Genomic DNA, 15,369 nt, shown 5'->3' with positions numbered 1-15,369 from the left:
GCGGAGGCTTAACGGGAATTAGTTAATATTCCAGAGTCTGGACGCGGAGATTTCCGCTTGGGCTCGCAGTGCGGCAACGCAACTGAGCCCGGAGACGCTGGTGTGAGTCCCGTTGGGTGAGAGTTTACTGTTATTGATAAGGGGCGGAAACACTGCTCAGTGCTCTGAATGTCTAAATGAAGAAATCCGACTGAGCAGTGAGCACGGATAAACGGCGGGAGTTCCTGGTAGCCCGTCGCATTATTCAGTATTAGTACCCAAGTAGCTCTTGGTTTCAAGAGGTTGGTGACCCATCGTATACAGTAAATGATAGTTAGAATGACCAAATGATATAAATAAAACAAACAAACATGCTGCGGGTAGTACAACAGTCCTATGGTTGAGTTTGAGCTTATTTTCGCTCTGACAATGTCTTCATTGCTGCTTCAATGGTGGAGGGAAGAGAGCACACTCGAAATCTTTTGGTATAGTACAGTAGACTGAAAGATAATTGTTTACATGGCTCCCAGTCACAGGTCTGGGCCCCTGTTGTAGAGGAAGCGAATAGGTTCGGTTCATCAGGCAATGCGGTCGATGACAGCATATTGAGTATTTGACAAATTCTCATATTGTCATATTGCTTCTGTGCATGAACATGAAGCAATTTTAAAATGGTCGATTCGCTCAACTTTTCGGATGCCTGGTCACAATTTGAACTATTCTCCTCCGAGTATCGCGAAAACGGCAGAGATTAACGTCACTACGAAAGTATGCCTTGTAAATCATCGTCGAACTCGTGTTATTGTCTGTCTTCGCTATGAATGTCTATCCACGGATATAGGTTGTTGCCCGTGTTACGAGAAAGTCTGAGCATGTAGTGCAAAGCTATTTTAGGCTACGTGAAGTTGTGATCGACCCACAGCATTTTCACAAAAGTCCAATGAAATAGACATGCCCAGCCCTAGATACGACACTTGGCGAAATCATATTCGATTGAGGGTTTCTAGAACTGCCAATATGCAAGAGGATAATTGTAGTCAGGTTCTGTCCCCGAATTTGTCTGTGTTTTACGTTATTACCAGAGTAATTAATATTTAAAGTTTGAGATTTCGACTGCATTGGCAGTCTATTTGCCAGATACGAAAGCCGTTTGTTTTTGTTGTCAGCAATACTCAAAGGACCAATTACTTCGCTTTAGTCTTCCACTGCGGCTGTCTGTACTGAATTATTTATTGACGACACAATCAGTGCAATTGCCGAGAGACTTGTGAGGCACACAGTCACTGGCAGCATAGGCTGCATTTACGCATTGGAGTAATATCCATTGATTTATCGCCGGCTAACGCGTATGTGTGTTATGTCATTTCAATTTTACCTGGTTTGGCTTACAGATACGATATCGCAAATATCGTATCAGATTAACTAGACGCCACTACATCACTCTCATCGTTGGAAATTTCAACTAATAACGTTCTTCCACGCAACGTTACCACTAGCAGATCTTACATTACAGCACGGTTGTGAAATGAATTCCTTTATTCCTTAACAAAATCTTTGACCTGAACAGATTCAGTGGATGAAGTAAATAACCAAATAGGTATGCTAGGGATACTTGACATATTTTGGTAATGGCATTTGTTTGCCAATTGCGGTGACACGTTTCCGCTTCTTTCGTGCTTTTTGTACAGTTACCGCATATCGCACTGATTGAAAAGGCAAATTTGTATAGTTGAAAGTGGGCAAAAATCTTGAGCAGATAGTCAACTAGTTTTAATCATACGTTTCAGGGGTTTCCTACTATAGCGGGTGCATAACATACCTGGGGCTATCGAGATCACGACGGCAATATCACGTTCCATGATATTGTTGTTGTTCGCCTACAAAGCTTTCGCGTAGAATGGTACACGTATCGTACTTTGAGACCCACTGATCTATGTAGAAAGATCTTGTCGGCCTTCACAATCAATAACTGCAATTTTAATCCCAGATAGCGTAGGCGATCCGCGTCACGGTTTCTAAATAAAACTTATTGATTTGAGCAGCGGAATGTACCGTGTGAAAAGGCCACCAAGATCGTTACGCTATCTTACCTCTGCAGTCGATTTAACAATACAAGAACAACGTATCATATGTTATTGATTTTTTTTCGGCATCACCGCGAATCGAAGCATTTGTCCAAGAATATTCACCATTTCACCCAGACTTGTACAAACTACTGGATATTTGAAATGCGTGATTAGAACTAGAGCTAGGACTGCTCATTTTCCAAAGCTGGCAACTAGAACTTAGAACTAATGACCTTAAAAAATCCGCGACTAACTAGGTTCAAATCCGAAGCGACTTTATTTATTTATTTTCTCGGAATCTCATCGGAGTATCTGAAATGGGAAGGGTGTCGACCCACAAAACCCACCCCGGGCTACGCCACATGGTTGGTAGTGATGACTCCGAGCTAGCAATTGCTGCAAGAACACCACACAACAGAACATCGGTGCCGCGATTCACGCCAAACGACGACACGTGTTTCTAGTTGTACGGCAACGAAACTTTTTTTATGAACAACTAGAACTGTAACAATAGAAAACTAGCCTACTCACTTTAAAAAACGCAATTAGAAGTAGAACTACTCAAAAGATCTGTAGTTAGTTGAATGTCAACTAAATATATTGATAGTTTGTGTTAGTCTGATTTCACCATCTCATTGCAGGTACAGCATTTTTGTCGTTGAACAAGCTGGCAACGACACGTTCAACAAGGGTCGCTTGATGAACGCCGGGTTTCAACTGGCGTCTGCGGTCGGGCACAAATTCGGAATTCAGTTCGACTGCTTCGTGTTTCAGGATGTTGATTTACTGGTTGAACACGACAACCTACTTTACAAGTAAGTCAACTCTGTTTACGGATGACCTTTGCGATTGTGCGGCTCGTGCCGGGAGATATCGCGACGCGTTGAGAGTTGACCTGAATTATTCATGGCGGTACGCTCTTGATAACGGCATTCCTGTGTTGTGTAAGAATACTCGCGATTTGCGGTATTTTTGTTGCGATTTGCATGTTTCTTATCAAAAATTCGACGATATGCCATTCAGTACTAGGTCCGCTAGCGCAGTTCTGGATATTTTGTTCTGCGATAGCGTGCGTGGTCGCGACTATAGTTCTGATATTGGCTTGATTCAAAAGTATATTTGATTTGAGATTGGGTTCCGCACTGTGTAGCAGTAATCATTGTGAGTAGCGCTGGCAATAAAGATGCGAGTACTCCAATCTGAATTGAGTATTCATTGCAATGATTGGAGTCGGATAGTGAGACATGGTTTCATCGAGTACTGAAATTATGCGCTCCTTGCCAATTAGATTTAATTTACCTACGAGAATCAAAGTTTCGATACCATTTTCCACTGTGGAAAGATGTATACCTCGAATGGTGGTATTGCAGCATAGGATGGAGCTTTGAAATTGTATGGCTTCCTTCATCGATCGCATGCCTATTTCATTATGTGAGGGTGAGGGCCCATTGATTCGGAATCGATTCTAGTATTTTCGATGTCACGCGATTAGATGTCCTTAATTTCGCATTACATGTATCGGATATCTCGGTTAATTCGCAGTGAAACAATAGGAATAATCACAGTTCGCGTATTTTGTATTCTGTCATCAGACGATGTGATTTTGACAACAAAGCTCACAGTCATCATGTCACATGACTTGGTCAGACATGGGGTGATTACTTCATGAATGTAATCGATTGCGATTACGATTACTTCGGAATCACGCGATTACGATTACGATTACGATTACAGCAAAAACAGGAAGTAGTCGATTACGATTACGATTACATTGGAAAAGTAATCACGATTACTCACGATTACATTTATTTTGCATCTTAGTAGTTATATTGGAAGACAATACATGGATTGCGATGAAAAGGCCTAATGAGATAACATATTTCTTTAAAACAGATGCGACATTTGCTTGTTACGTCACAATGCACATATTGCCCATTTTATAAAGGACGATTTATCGCACCCAATGATTTGCATTATTGCCAGGTCCATAACTGCTGCACCCCAAATGCTCCAATAGGGTGGGGAGCGTGCTCGGAGGGGACTCGAAAGTATTTCGTGAACCAACATAAATTATAGCGTATTCTCGACAGATTTCATTAACTTGAAAATTCTCTTTGAGCTTTGCCATTTAAAAGTCTCTAGATAGCTTGATTTCGAAATTCAAACTTATCCCCTCAAGAAATAAAGGATGCATAACTCATAGTACTAGGCATTATGGTGCCAGTCAATACCGCGCCCCGACACACCAAAAGACATATGCAGTTTAGGCCAACATGCGACTCTACGAAGTGTGCTATCAAAGAAAGACGTTGGCCGAAATTTGGGGTATGTGTCCATCGTCAATAGCCGCGCTGGGTAGGCGTGACTAACAGTCCGGTCCTTCCAATCTGAGCCCACGATGCAAATGCCCCTCTGGCACCCACAGAGCATTAGACATGACAATTTGCGTGTGCGTCTCACGATAGTTTTTCTTTTAGTCTGCTAAGTTTGGGCCACTACAATATCTTTTGACTATATAACAGACCGGAGGTCACGAATTAACAACATGCACTACAGTAATTATTGCAAGATACCAGATGTTATAATTATGGATTACGTGCCCCCTGCTCTTCAGGTAAGTCTGACCTTCGGAGGCTGAGATAGGATTAAAAATGCAATATAATGCAATTACCAATGTTATTGACGAAATTAAATCTTCAAGTTAAAAATTGACTACCCTTTGGGGGCCCAAGACCAACGATTGGAGTGGAGGACGATTTTGCTGTTTTGATCCTGATTCTAGCTACAACCCACGGTAACATGGTATATACTATAAGCCGATGGCTATGGCGGCAGGTCCAAATCTTCAGTAAAGAATTGTGAAATAGCAATTGACGCCCGTTTTGAGTAGAATAATATGAGAATAAGAGAAAGTGAAAATAAAATTCTGCCTTCAACTTAATACAGATAATGTAATGCAAGCTGCCATTACGAGAAACGGCAAAAAACGGCGCGGTTATGATATATATCAGCAGCTGTTGATTTTTAATGCTTTGTTGTGGAAACCGTAACATTTTATTTGATGAGTTCAAAATTTCAAATCTTTGTCTGGTGTACGTTCGTACCAGCAGGGCCGTAACTGCCGCACCCCAAACCCCCCAATTGGGGGGGGCCCGAGCTCGAAGGGGGCCTAAAATTATTTCGTGAATTAGCATAAATTATAGAGTATTTTTTGGAAATTTCTGGAACTTTATCAAAAATTTTTCGCGCTGCGCGCGATTTCAGGTTCCCAAATATTTTGATTATTGGGTACTCTTCCCCGAAGAAAAAATACGCAACATTTATAGAAATGGGCATTTCGGCGTTGGCTATTGCCGCGCCACGACGCACCAAGACATAAAGTTTTAGGCCATGTAATATGCGACTCCAAGAAGAGTGCCAGAACGATCGCCGGCGAGAAAACCTTGGCCGAAAGGGACTGCCCTTATAATGACCGAAAACTTCGTAATATATAGGCATACAAAATACACATAGGTTTAATTGACTGGCGCCGAATGTTTCTGTCTTGGCAATCTGAACCTCACAAGACAAATAACATCCCGCAGGGAAAAATTATATGGCAATGAAGAAATACCAATTTGAAATCGTGTGAACGTTTAGTTTAGTACGTTTGGCCGATTCTATATTTTTTGATAGACAGGAGGTCACGAAATAACATCATGTAACGAAGTCATACCAACGGGTCCGCCCACCCGAATATGTTTAATTATTATTTACGGACTCTACAGTTTCGAAGACACCTCACTTAGCTATCCAGGTAAATATGAGTAGATAGGACAATAAATTCATAACAATATATATGGAATTACCGACCTTATTGACCGATTTATCATGACTTATCAAAAATTTGCGCACCTGGCTCGCTGGCTCGCTGGCTCACGAAACGGTACCACTATAATTTCGTTGAAAAAGCGAACAACGTGATGGGGGCCGGTTTATCACCTTATGGAAGCCCATGACTCAAGTTATTTTTTGGGGGGTGGGGGCGTGACGAAGTGTTGTTTCGTTCTTTGCAACGGGTATACACCCGGAGATGTTTAATTATTATTGAGGGTTCCTACCTTTTCAAACACCCCTCACTCAGCTCTACCGGTAAATCCGATTACATGAGCAGAGAGAGGGTAAAAACTAACAGCAATACATATGCAATTCCCGATCATATTGACCGATTCAGTCATCGAATTATAAAAATTTCCCGCGCTTCGCGCGTTCAGGCGAGAAAAAGTGACACACAGAATGAACAGCCAATGTAGAGGATAAGTAGCGGGAAACAGCGCACAGGCTGAGGGGGGTCTGGGGGGCGAAGCCCCCCAGAAGTTAGGTTTATCAGCCTATGGGGGGCCCAAGACGAAGGTTTTTGGGGGGGGCCTGAAGAAGTGCTGTTACGGCCCTGCGTACCAGCACATAGGCCTACTGCTCGCCAAGCAGCAACGGTCAAATTGCGTTTAACTAAGCATAACCAAACATCAATACAAAAGTTGCTATTTTAAACTAGGCAGAGAGGTGATTAATTATCCTGCAGCGAGGTAGTGGCGTCTGAAATATATTGATAACCCGATATATTGAACGGTGGGTGTTTTACAATCACACTAATGTACATCGACTATCTATTTACTATCAGTGTGGAATGTGGCTACTTCTTACGCAAAGACGAGCACAGCTAATAGGCTACTTCTGACGTAATAATGAGCAATGGCATTTGAAAATCAGACGTTTGTGACTCAATAACTGGTATAATATCTCTTGCTTGTTAACGAATGTTCAGTTTATGTCACAGTCGTCGTACAAATAAAAAGTAATCGTTCTTTCACAAAGAAATCGATTAAATATGCGAAGTAGTCGATTACGATTACGATTACTTCGGAATTTTTTCGAATGTAATCGATTGCGATTACGATTACTTGAAAATGCTGTAATCGTCGTAATCGATTACGATTACTAATCGCGATTACCCCATGTCTGGACTTGGTATGCTCCCGATTACGTGCGCAAAGATTCCTTGCCACTTGGAAGTGATGACGCAGGCGTGTTCACGTGTTGCAAGCACATACAATACAGCCATGCTCATTCAAGACACCGGTATTCTGAAGTGTTACCAGCGATTTCGGTACATAGCGTCCCGGAATCCAAACCTAACCCTAACCCGAATACATAAATAGATATATATCAAATACCAAATACCAAACTCAACCAGGGCCTTATATCACAATTCACAATCATATTCAATGCATCGTGCGCGCATATTCTTCGGAAGACCGTGAATGCACCACTGGATTGAAATTATACTTTTACGCGTAAGCAAGGCATAATTTCTCTAGTTTCGACTCTTCGTTTTCAGTCATCTTTACTTCTGCAACCCTTGCCAATTCTTTATCTACCGCAATTCTGTAATCTGACCTCTTCATGTATTGCATGGGAATAACGATTGGGTCGTATTACCGAAATTTTAAAAATTTAGTTCCAACTCGGCTTTTTACTTAGGAGGCAGGTTGCTCCCCGGATTATGTGTGTTTTTACAAGTTTTACTGTGAATATTAGTTCTTACATATCTGATGCCAGATTTACCAAGCGTCGAATTCACTGGCAACCTGTCGAGTGTCGATGCGTAGTCGTAGCGTGTAACTTTAATTAGTAACAAATATTCTAAAGTCAGTGATTCGATTCTGGCGTTTAATATTGGTACCAGATTCAAGACAGCTGTGATTCGATTTTCACACCGCTAGTAGTGACGGATGCGATATAACTACACAGTACACATAGGGATACGTGATATGAATCCGTGCAAACTGCAATGGCGGCGGAAGTAATAAGTATAACTGGCGCACGTCTGTTACGAGATGCGAATCCTGTAGCTTTCATGGAAAAAGTACACGTAATTCCAAATATTGTCTTGTGGTTTCCTATGTTAGAGTAGCTCATTTTTGTTGGCATCATTCATAAACAGAATTAAACGTTTACGACGTTGCGAGTATAATATTCTCAGCAGAAACGCCACGCCGTACACCTACTGTCGCAGATGGGTGTTCACACCGTGACCCGGTGACCGCGCAAAGGTTCTGAGCGGCTCGTGCGGTATTTTTCGAAGTGGCTTGTATTATTATCAACTTAATCACGTATAATAATTTATTGCAAAGTTACATTCCCAGAAATTTGCATTAATTGTTTGCTTGCTATATGGCAGTGTGTTTTCGATCTGGGGTGGCGATCCACACGGTGATCTTTTTCCGCATTCACATAAAAGAAATATTATAATATATCGACGATGTCTATTTCATTGATACTTTGTGACAATGTGACCATGGCTTGATCATGACCTCTCAGAACTGACTTTTCCACTACCGCGGGTGGCTATGTACCATATGTTTCGTATACGCTATGGTACGACTAACCAAGGTCCCAAGACTTCTGCAGTGGAATCAGCTTCAAAACTGTAATGCTATAGAACTATAGTAGATAATTACATCTTCGTCACAAGGAGGCTATCATTTCAGTGCTCGAAAAAATCATGTAACTCGCTACTTGTGAGTTACATGTGCGAGGTTGCTAAATCGGGTCGGGATATGATAAAGATTTAACACTATACTCCTCTATAGTCTCTACTCGCCAATGCAGCGGTGTGCAATCGTTCAATTTTAGTCTATTGCATTGCATTTTAACCTGTATAAGCATTGAAATAGTTTGGGTCATTGCGAAGAATTTATGGCCTCCACACAGATACGCAAGTAAAATTAACGAACGCGGATTCTATCAATTGGGTGATTGCCGCCGACCGACCAAATACAACTGTATCGCGCCGTGAGGGAATAATTCATGTGGTTCTATACTATTACCGAGAAAACCATTACCGAGAATGGACATTACCGAGAATGCTATTACCGAGAATGGACATTACCGAGAATGGACACCACCGAGAATGGCCAATGTCAAGAATATTGCTTACTAGGACTGACGTTGTCGAGAAATTAATACCTGAACATCGATTCCGAATGTGGCAACGCCGTGGTGCACACTAGGGCTGTTCAAAAATAACTTTTTTCTCCCGATTCAAGCCGGTCACCTCTTAAATCGTCAGGTTGCAGTAGAAAACCTTGCTCACCAAATTTCACTCGATTCCAACCAGTATAGGCCTCCGCAGATCCAATTAAAATTTTTAATTTATTATGGGAAATTAAAAAAAAAAATTTCCAAATTTTTCTGCCAACCCCATGAAATTGTTGAGCTGTCTTCAAAGACGTTGCAAAACAAATTTGAGTCAATTCCGACCAGTAGAAGCGGAGTTATGTGAGTTTTTCGTTAATAAATCGCGGATTATCCACCAATCAAGGATAATCCGAGAAATATCATCGAAAAACTCACATAACTCCGCTTCTACTGGTCGGAATTGACTCAAATTTGTTTTGCAACGTCTTTGAAGACAGCTCAACAATTTCATGGGGTTGGCAGAAAAATTTGGAAATTTTTTTTTTAATTTTCCATAATAAATTAAAAATTTTAATTGGATCTGCGGAGGCCTATACTGGTTGGAATCGAGTGAAATTTGGTGAGCAAGGTTTTCTACTGCAACCTGACGATTTAAGAGGTGACCGGCTTGAATCGGGAGAAAAAAGTTATTTTTGAACAGCCCTAGTGCACACACACGACCTGTTCATGCGCATAACATGCCTGCATTGCATATATTGCATTCTCGGTAATGTCCATTCTCGGTGGTGTCCATTCTCGGTAATGTCCATTCTCGGTGGTGTCCATTCTCGGTAATGTCCATTCTCGGTGGTGTCCATTCTCGGTAATGGCATTCTCGGTAATGGTTTTCTCGGTATTGACCGGACACCAATTCATGTGCGGTCGATTGTTATTGTGCTTAATCGCTTCTGTGTTGTTATGGTTTGGATCAGCGCATTAGCCGGTATAATAGCTTAGTAACATGTTCTGTTACACTGGATTACGAGAAATGATCATTGATCAATCCTTAATTCGGCATATCTAATACCGACGATGTGCAATTTCACCTTGGAGCGATGGCACTCGAAGCTAAGATCATAACCTTTTCTGATATACGAGTATGACCAGCAGTCATACACAGTTCATAGGGATATGAAGTGGCTTCATAATACTCCATCATATCCATGGTTATTGGTTATTCAGTATTTCATGAAAGTGACGGAGTAATTTAAGTCCAGAAGTTTGGCGTGGGGTTGGATCTGATGTTCGAAACAACGAATTCATGTTTTGCGACGTATTTGGACTCGGATTAGTACTTTACTGTACATCAGGATATAAAATTCGCAATGGCAGTAACTTCTTGCCGACTTAGTCGAATACGAGCCTGGTATAAACAAGTTGACGATGGATATATAAACATGATACGGAATGATTTCTGTAAACGCTCATACAGCCGACAATGTACATTGTACATTGTACAGTGCATATAGTCGCGTAATACGATATCCTCTATCTATACTTGTTACAAGTAAACCCATCGCCTATGCAGATTGCTTTAACGTTCACTCGAAGTGAAAAGCGCAATTACTTATAAATGAAAAATATGAATCAAAACCATTTTGTGGCGATTCAAATGTATTATTGTTGATTGATCGAACGTCATAGCAAATTACCCTAAAAATTCGTTGTTCGGCTGATGCTCGACTGCTGATATACCATATTCTTTTCAATTCTCTACCAATACTGACGACTGTCAGCCGAAAATATTCGGGTTAATATCAGTATGAATGTACTATGCAATTGTATATTGAAGGTACGTAACACTGAGAATCTCATTAAATGGAATTTGTTTCTCGCGGCCGGTATATATTCTACTATCCTCATTAACTCCACTATCGGGCATCTTGAGATTTCAGTCGTGGATCGATCAAGCCAACGCTGTTATTATTCACGGATTCCGTATTCTTTCGCACGCTCCTAATTCGAAATGCCCCGAAGTGAACCGTTTATATGTGATGATTGCCGAGTGCCCACCGCCTTCTGCGATACCAAGGTTATAGCGAAGTCCCAAGCGGTTGTTTGTAGAACTGGATGTCGCGAAATATTAAAACGGCTATTACGCATCGCCGGGGTATGTGTAGTGATCCGCTATAGTCAAACAAGAACCTGGTCGGCTGGTCTTGTAATATTAATTCCTACAGCCGACTTGACATATGATATCGTATTACAAAGTGCTTAAATCTTATGAATCGCCACCGATCGTTTCGTATAGATTACATCAGTGGGCATGGGCATCAGTGTGCTATAATAGCGATCAAGCTCACCAGTCAAGACAAAATTCGATGGTCGTTTTGCGTTAGAACTATATTGCGAACTAACTGGTCTGGTGATTTGTTAGGAACGAGTGTCAAATTCTTAGCGGAAAGAATGTGTGTTCACACCCAAAAGGCCGAAAAGGGTGTTACACGAAACAGCACATAACTCAGAATTATATCGTAGTGATAAATCCAACGAGCATACGTGCATGCTTTCCTGCGTTCCTATGAGCAAGAATAATTTGAATTAAAATGTTTTACTCGATTTATACCGCGGTACAAGTCTGAGGTAGGCTATGGTTTCGTGTGTCATGGGTGCAACACCATGCGAAAAGTATGATTCGTGTATTAATTTTAATGTAAATACTTGTAATGCGTTTTCACGCATCTTTTCCATACATACCCTCAGAATGGTATGTCTGTCGACTCACGTACATTTAACAACAAAGTTTTTTTTCACCGAACTGTACACTAGATCCGATGGCTGGCAAAATAGATGCGTCTTTATAAGATTTCCGACATGACGTGGAATGTAAATTATAAAAACGGGACAGGCAGCAAATTGTAAAATGAGTCAAACACACCAATTGTTACGGCGATATATCTCGGAGCTGTAGCACCCCAAGGGGTGCACCACCGTAAGATATCACAAATCACTATTTCCATGGGATATATCATATATCTCGTAAGCATTGGTGTAAGTGTCTGGTTTTTGCCCGTTCGAATGTGCGTGAAAGCACAATTTTGTATTTGAAAGTTCCGTTTACCTGATTTAACGCCGCTTGCTATTACCCGCCCATGGATTTACATGGATATATTTTTCTTCGTGTGAAAATCATTTCACCTTTAATTACGCAATTTGATATGTAAGCACCGCCGACACGATGTAACGCCGTAGTCACATTGGAAATAAATCAATTTTACACCCTTTCCTGATTTTACATCATGGTTATAGTTTGGTCGCACCCCTGTTATGCCTGTTGTCTTCGCAGATGTTCGGGCGGCGACGTGGTAGATCATTTATCCACCTCCATCGACAAGTTTGATTACAAGTATTTGTGTTGCGGTATGACTGTTGGCGGGGTGATGGCGATGCCGGAGAGCGAATACAGAAAAGTGAGTCCGATGTTTTATACGCGCTATGTTGCCTGCGAAGATGCTGCTGATAAGCCAGTCCGATTTTGTGTAGTACGAAGTACATCCGTGCTGGTCGCGATCCTTGTTCCGGGACTTTGAACTCCGATCGTCCGTTCCATAATCCGTTCGCATTCTCTGCGCATTTCCGACCTCACCTATATCATAGCACTATGACAGTGCTGCGGGTCAAGCACTATTTCACAGAAATATTTAAAAGTGTCTCCAGCATTAATCAGCCGCGAGTTGGAACTGGTGTTATGTGGGGCCGTGTTGGTGTGGTATCGGGTTGTACCGTCGCTTTGTGATGTATAGGGCATCATTCACGAAAGCGCTGAAAGTTACAGACAACAATTAATACAAAGAAAATTGGACAGGAAGTGTTAAATAAGCGCACGCTATTGGGTCCCACCCGTTATTGTCAAATTAAGCTGCGATTCAGAACTCCGCCGTCAAGTATTTGGTTGTAGTTGGTTGTGTCGGTACCTTGATTATTTAATGTTTCGAAGAATGACCAGTATATGTAGAGAGAGAATAGCATGATTATAATCTAACTATGTGTCGTGTTCAACCCATATTAGCCTTGCTCATGTAGCCGCTCTGAACTCATTGATGCTTAACCGCGGAGTTATCGGTTTAACAGTACAGATAAATCATAATTTCAAGTCTCCGTTAGCCGACGTGAACTAGCGGACGTTAAAAAAAACACTAACCACACACACAAAGTATCGTGAAATGCTACTCATGTAACCACGATCGCGTTTTAGTTGCCCATGATACAACGAATGTTACTCTCATTCGGCAACTTTTAGCTACAAACGTCTCGATATTGTGTGACAAATTGGACATTTGTTCCAGTTCCTGTGATACGATCAATCAACGTTCCAGGCGGGGCCTACGATATATATGAATATCGTAGGCCCCGTTCCAAGGCTTCCAGGTTGGTAAACAGAATCAGAAATATAAGTCCAGTTACTAATATAAGTGAAAAGGGCTGTACTGTACAATTTCCGAGTTCGGAAATATATTTTCTCATTACTCGAACTCGAATCAGTAAATTCAATAATCGATTCGGATTCCCGTACCCGAATCATTATGCATAGGCCTAATAATAACTGCCATTAGGCAAACTGCAATTGCCAGATTGAAGACACTTTATGGAACTCCTACCTATCGCATGCTTAACCATTACATCCCTCTTAATAAAGAGGGTCCACGTACAATTGTACACATTATATCTCCAACGTTTTAGAGAATATATCAATACTCTCGAATTCCATACATTGTAATTCGGTCATTACGTTGTGTCCGGGAATGTATTCAGATCAAATGTTTGCAAACGCGACTTTAACTGCGGATATTTCTGTTTGAGACAAATAGTGCGCCTGGCGTAGTATTATGACTGTTAATTGCTCACGTCGGCTTCACAAAATCTCAACTACACATTGGCAAATTTGATCAGCCCGTTGATTATGGTCATTTGACTTCTTCTGTTACTCGCGCGGCTATATTCGTAGGTCTCTATGCATACTGACTTGGATTTAGGCTCAGACCCGATGGGTTGGTATTGGAATCCAAATCTAGTTCTGAAAAATCAAAAATCTTATCCGGGCAAGGTCTGGTAGTTCGCTTTTCTTGCTAATACATACACATCCATGATAATTGTCAATATCTTGAATGAATGGTGTATAGCCGAGTTGGACAACCAGGAAGCTTTCAGATTTCCCTATAAACTAAAATTACAATTACTGAATCCGCCAAAATTCGAAATTCAATTTAATTATAAATTGGAAAGAGATACAACCACAATCAAGTTCAGTTCATTTGAAATCAGAGTTCATTGTCATGAGCACGAGAACGGAAAATTTCTATGCACCGAGATTGGCTCGTTTTGCACTACTCAGTTTTCATGTAGCATTGTCGGGAAAACCAGAAATTAAATTCGAATTAAAATTAGAGCATATTATAATTTCATAATTTAGATTATAATTAGATAACCGACATTTCGATTTAAGATCAAACTATTGTAGTTTGAATTATCTAGTTTCCCAAGTAGCATACTACGCATATTATCGTCACCGAGTTCAAGACGATTGAAGGCAACGTGAGTGTTCGTTAGTAGCCATGCACGCCGTGTGCTTGTGGGACATGGCTACTAACGAAATCATTTTTCAAGCAATTACGAAATGATAGGAGAACGGTCGTTTCGCTCGGTGATATGTTTTGAATTTACAGGATAGTAATTCTTGTCATCTTTTCTTTGTTATGTTGATTTTCCTTGACTTGACAGTTTCGGTCGTACAGTGTTGATGTTGAAACAGGCATTATCTATGTGTGCTGTACGACGTGTAAATATACGCAGTGTGTTTTACGGCGGCGGCAGATTCAAAAACTCGAGTAATGAATTGCGAAATAAAGGTTGGTGATCAATATCAAATCAATATGGAATTCTGTCATTACGGCGTGTTTTATTTGCCTGAAATAAAATTCCAACTCTCAGTCTGTTAAGGTGCATTGTCCGGTATATATACTTCTCGCGCAGCAGCGACAGTCAGCCTGCGTTTAATTGCAGTCATATTTGAATCGAAATATAGTGCTGCTAGTCCTAGTTGTATCTATTGACTACCAACGAACGTACCATGTGCATGACATGACGGCGTGATTATCAGTCATACTTTTACAGAAAGATATCTACTGAGTACTGACTACTTCTTTTGGATAATTCGTTAATTCGCCACTTGATTACAACATGGGTTGTAATAATACTTGTTTTACAGTCAATAATTTGATACATCGCACTATTCCCGGTTATGTCATAGGATATAGACCAGTGGTTCCCAAACTTTTTCGGTGTCAGGGCCAAATTTAGAATTTCAGAGCACGGTCGGGGCCGCACG

The 15,369-nt window shown here is 41.1% G+C and overlaps 2 protein-coding genes across 3 annotated transcripts in view; both read left to right on the top strand.

Annotated features, from left to right (window-relative positions):
- LOC145439535 (uncharacterized) overlaps positions 1 to 15,369 on the top strand; it is a 355,509-nt gene that overhangs the window by 132,125 nt on the left and 208,015 nt on the right. The window lies entirely within an intron of this gene.
- LOC145439539 (beta-1,4-galactosyltransferase 2-like) overlaps positions 1 to 15,369 on the top strand; it is a 34,188-nt gene that overhangs the window by 8,684 nt on the left and 10,135 nt on the right. For both annotated transcript variants that reach the window (XM_080317037.1, XM_080317036.1), the window contains exons 2-3: positions 2,687 to 2,860; positions 12,331 to 12,454. In XM_080317037.1, coding sequence (XP_080173163.1) covers positions 2,687 to 2,860; positions 12,331 to 12,454 — 298 coding nt within the window. The remainder of the gene's footprint in view (positions 1 to 2,686; positions 2,861 to 12,330; positions 12,455 to 15,369) is intronic.

The sequence above is a fragment of the Botryllus schlosseri genome, chromosome 5, assembly GCF_051294905.1.
Source record: "Botryllus schlosseri isolate E-star chromosome 5, Bs_hap1, whole genome shotgun sequence".
NCBI lineage: Eukaryota > Metazoa > Chordata > Ascidiacea > Stolidobranchia > Styelidae > Botryllus > Botryllus schlosseri.
The sequence above is the reverse complement of the archived record's forward strand: the minus strand, read 5'-3'. Positions and strand labels throughout refer to the sequence as shown.